Below are 5,050 nucleotides of genomic sequence, written 5' to 3'. Positions count from 1 at the left end.
TTTTACATTGAGAGTGCCTCGTAATTCATGTGACAGCATGGTCTCTAGCAATCCAAACATGCTCTAAATGGAGTACATTTGATGCCCAACTAGCAGGCAATTTGGGGTTGAAATTATCAATAAAGAGGGGCCAAAGAAGAATTGGGATAGTAGTTAAAGGAAACAAATTGGGTTGAAATAATGTTTTTTTTATATATAAACAAAATTATATATTTTTTTTAATCCATAGGAATCCAAGACTCCTTTGATAAACAAATAATTTAAAATAGCTTCTAATTTTAATAAGATTTTAAATTTTTTTTTCAATTTTGATTATTTTTAAAAACTAAAACGCATAAAAACAAAAAAAAAATACTTTTTTTACAAGAAAACAGACCTATATATTGAAATGATTCTTCCAACTAAAAACACTTTCTTATATAGAAAACACAAATAAATGAAGATTTAGTTATTGTTCTTGAAGCAACATGAGTGAAATTATTGATAAAAATGTCATCATTAACAAATATGAAAAACACTATTACATAATTGGTATCAAGTTCACAAGTAGTCTTCTCGTCTATATATCTTACCGGTCAACCCGTGAGCTCTTCCATTTTTCCCTGCGGATATTTTAGAAAATTGAAAAATCAGATCACATTTCAACTATTATGCAATATAAATCTTAAAGCTGCAACACAACTTAACCTGTGCGATAAATTGCTCTGCATCAGTTCGCTTCAGAAGGTGCATTGAATGGAGGGCAAAATTGGCACTCTTATCATCACTGAGCAGAATGCCTTCTCCAATGTCATCAATGACCCTCACTTTGATGTATGGATCTTTTGGCGGTACCATATCCTATAAAATGCAGATTTAATGAATGACAATGTAGTGGTTTACTGTTAGATTGCAAATTTGTTCTGCTACTAGAAACTACAAAAGAACACTGAATAACTCAAAGCTAGGGATAGTTTTATAACACAACCAAAAGTACGGATAGTTTGATAATTAAAAGACATGCAAAAATGAAAATTACATTATAATTTGAACTGAAAAATTATTTTCAGTTTACAAACATGAAGTTAACTTAAAGCCAGGGATAGTTTTATAACACAACCAAAATTAATTCTTTATCAATTAATAATCCTCAAATTATAAGCAGCTTAGCAGCCCAGGCTAAAATTACTTAACAAGGCATTGGTTACAGCTAGAACATCTTGAGAACTACATTGATACAAGTATGCTTAACAGAAGTATGTATTTTTTTCTCTTATGTGAGTGTATACAGGTGCATGTGGAAGGAAATGGGGGAAGGAGAGGGAGATGTTACCACAGTCAAATCAACCTCCACTTTCAACATATAATTTTTCAGTGCTTTAGAATGATTCTTGAAATGTTCTTCCTCCGTATTACAAAGCTTCACTTTAATTTCTTGAGGAAGCACATGCCCTATCTTCCATAACAAGTTTCGTATAATTTCTGCTCGATTATACCTGCAGAGAGACAAGTTACAGAATCTCAGAATGCAGATAAGTTACAGAATACAGCAATACACGAGAGCTATGCTTAATGCTAAATAGCATTTCAAAGTGATACTTACATATAGGCCATTAGGCAACGTTTATTTCGGACTACAGCAAGATGGTGGATAAGGGCTCCATAGTGATCTGCATTTTTTGCCGTTTGGATATCCAAACCTTCTTCCTGCATCTTCCTGTTTACACAGAACAACTCATGCTCAAGTGAGATAGGATACTGCAACAAAAAGTGATGTTCTGGGGAAAATACACAAGCAACTTTATCATCTTTTATTTAACATAATAATATGGTTTCACCATACACAAGAATTCATTAAAAAAAAAAACTCAGACCTGTATGAGATACCATATTAGATTTCAGCTTAAAACCAATTGGCGCAAAGTGAAGTTACTCAACAGATATATAAGCTACAGCCTGTCAAAACAGGCGGACCCTACTAGAATAGGCGAGAACCAAGACGGACTATAGGCTCTGATAGCATGTTAGATTTCATCTTAAAACCAATTGATCCTTTGTGATATTGCCCAACAGATATATAAGCTACATCCCAAGAATTGAGACAGGCAATGTGGAACTTCCTAACATAGCATACTACAGTGAGAAAAAGGGGACACGCAGAAAAAAGAAGCAGGACACCACATTAATGTTACCTTATCAAGGACTGAAAATCAAGGTGATGTTGAGTACACTCTGCAACTACTTCTCGAATCAAGTCATTCTACAAGATTATTGGAAAAATAATCAACCAACGTCAAATATCCATAACAATATAAAGAGTGGATTCTGAGTTTCAAATCAGGGAATGGGGAAAGGTCTATGATAAATAAAAATTAAGTGTAAAGAAAATCAAGGTATCAAATAGCACTATCATACATCATAAATACTTCACCATCCAAGGATGGTGATGTAACAAACTGGAATATCAGGAGTTCTGATAGACCAAAATAAGTTCTGACTATAATCAGGGCTGCTAGGTTTCCTTTCCTTTCCTTCAGAATGGGGAGATGTATGAAAATGGTAGAAATGTTTGGGAAATGTAAATATGGACCTAAAAATACAAGCAGGTAATGAATTTAAGAAAAAAATCATATGTAAAAAAGATACTTGAATCCTGATTCATATCTTAAAGTGTTCACTCTTATCCATTCAAACAATTTCAATTTTTCATCTCACAACTTTTGAAGGTTAGCATAGTGTAGAGAGAGCTATAGTCAAAGTTGAACTTATCATTATATACTCACCAATCCATCACCTTGGAAGTGGTAAACAATCATATTCAGTATTTAAATCCAAAGTAAAGTAATAGATCCAAGATAGAGCTCTAGTAATGTAGTTGGGGATAAGATTCAAGGTAGACTAGCAGAGTTAAGATTTAAACATAAATTCAATAACACAAATTGCCATCACCAAGCATCAGTCACAATGGCTGCCATTAGACACCAATACAAATCCCCAGATGCATAAAACTCAAGTGAGGTTCACACAAGAGTACCGATTTCATTCCAAAACTTAATAAGAAAAGATATCACTCACTGAAATTAAAGTGTCAAAATAGTGTTTAAAAATAACATATTGATAGTGTAAACTATTTTCCACTACACAAGGTGGTTCCAACATAACCCAACAAAACAAAAATATTTATCCCACTGGGTGAGGTGTGGCTGATTACATGAATCACACAATGCAACCAAATTTCCAACCTAACCCAACAATTGAAAAATAAAAATATGAATATCCAACTGAGAAATGAAGACTTGAGCTTACATTGTATGTGGTAAGCTGACCTTTTTCTCCACTTGCAAATTCTTTCACAAGTTGACTAGCTTTACTCCCGTACATGTTCCAAGTTCCAACTTTCACAAGACGAGGAATTACAGTGAAGAGATTATACCGACAAGTTCACAATTACAGATAAAAAAAACCCAACAAACTAACAACTATAAGAAAAAACAATTACAGATCGGATAGCCTTGAAAACAAAAAAAGAATAAAATTAACAAGATATGGTGTAAATAAATAGCACAGATAGATAGCAGAAATTGTTGGAACGAAAAGCCAATAACTTAGCAGGGAAAAACAACAAACTAGAGATGAAGGAAGGGTAAAAATAAAGTGGTGACAGAAATGAAAGCACAGAACAATTAGTCGATTCAAAATGCATCTCAGAACATTAGTCAAACATATAATGTGCGTCTTATTTGTGACCCGATAATTCAGGCCCAGAAGCCCAGAACGAATAAGAAACAAACAGCAAAACAATGAGAATTGAAAATACCTTATACTGAACAATTCGAAGCCGAGTCACGACGCGAACGGTTGAAAGCAGAAAATATGTTGAAGAACAGATCGAAGAATATGATTCAAAAGCACAGGAATGAGACACACCAGAGCGAAATACGAGAGAGAAAAATGAAGTTCGCAAAATGAAACACGAAGTTCCACCCTCCAAAATCGCTTTGTTTTCCCTCCAAAATCCCCTCCCCATGTCAAACATTGCCAATGTAGACACTAGAGACAGCCAATTAAATTCTGCCAGCACATTAAAATACTGCAAAAATAATCCTTAATAGCAAGGAGTGAATAAATACGATAAATATCTATTTAGATCTGGATGAGGTATTTTAGAAATTTATGAGATTTTAAATTTTCATTATTTTAATTTTAATTTTTTTATTTTTAAATTTTATTGCTTGAATAAAAAAAAAAATTTCTTTATTTCCAAAATCTTCTATTCAGATATAATAATTAAACTTCTTCATTTTTTATTTTGATAAAATGATGAAAATGTTTCTAAAATTTTGTATTTGAATAAAATAATTAATTTTTTTCATTTATAAAATATTTTACCTAAATTAAATTAATCAACTTTTCACTTATAAATTTTATTATTTAAATAAAGTAATTACTTTTTTCGTAATTATTTTATTTTAAATATATATATATATATATATATATATATATATATATATATATATATTTCTTCAATTATATATTTTAAAAAAACAAATCAAACCCGACGTACAGATCACCACAAGGAATAAAAAACAAATGAATACTGATAGATGAATAAAATAGTCATATCTAAATTCCAAAGTGATAACGAACCCTCTATTCTACTCTGCATATGTATCAAAATTGGTTTTAAGGAACTAATTAATGTCTGAATACTAGCAACATACACAAGCACAAATGGATACAGGGCTAGTGGAGCATCAAACAAGTACTATATAGGGTAAGGCTCATTTTTATTTTTATCAAACATGAACAAAACCAATTCAATACTTGTTTGGGTTGGATCTGTGAGTGAGGGATCTGAAACTTCTAAAATTTTGTAGAACCAAACAATAATATTGTGTTTGTAGGAAGGATTTAAAAATTTCTAGGAAATTCAAATACACAACATTTTAATTATCTTAATTTAAATTTCTTTCACTTTATAAACATTTTGTTTGGATGAAGTAATTCAATTTCTTATATTTTAATTTCCTTGTTTGGATAAAATAATTCAATTTCAAAAAAATTCAAATTT

At 31.3% G+C, this 5,050-nt stretch overlaps 1 protein-coding gene across 1 annotated transcript; it reads right to left on the bottom strand.

Annotated features, from left to right (window-relative positions):
• Positions 1–420: 420 nt before the first annotated feature.
• LOC100780798 (DNA replication complex GINS protein PSF1) lies at positions 421–3,998 on the bottom strand. The gene is made up of 7 exons (XM_003522845.5): positions 3,797–3,998; positions 3,286–3,374; positions 2,172–2,239; positions 1,583–1,696; positions 1,313–1,475; positions 688–840; positions 421–602 (listed from the first exon to the last, which is right to left on the bottom strand). Exons 2-7 carry the CDS (start codon positions 3,358–3,360, stop codon positions 576–578), a joined length of 600 nt encoding a protein of 199 aa, XP_003522893.1. The 5' UTR covers positions 3,361–3,374; positions 3,797–3,998; the 3' UTR covers positions 421–575.
• Positions 3,999–5,050: the final 1,052 nt, after the last annotated feature.

Source organism: Glycine max, chromosome 4, assembly GCF_000004515.6.
Source record: "Glycine max cultivar Williams 82 chromosome 4, Glycine_max_v4.0, whole genome shotgun sequence".
Lineage (NCBI taxonomy): Eukaryota > Viridiplantae > Streptophyta > Magnoliopsida > Fabales > Fabaceae > Glycine > Glycine max.
Note: the sequence above shows the minus strand (reverse complement) of the source record. Positions and strands in the feature narration are given on the sequence as shown.

Coding starts and splice junctions, on each gene's coding strand:
- LOC100780798 (XM_003522845.5), bottom strand. CDS start 3,360: ATGTACGGGAGTAAAGCTAGTCAACTTGTGAAAGAATTTGCAAGTGGA. Junction 1,476..1,582: donor CGTTGCCTAATGGCCTATAT/GTAAGTATCACT, acceptor GTCTCTCTGCAG/GTATAATCGAGCAGAAATTA. Junction 841..1,312: donor TGGAGGTTGATTTGACTGTG/GTAACATCTCCC, acceptor TGCATTTTATAG/GATATGGTACCGCCAAAAGA.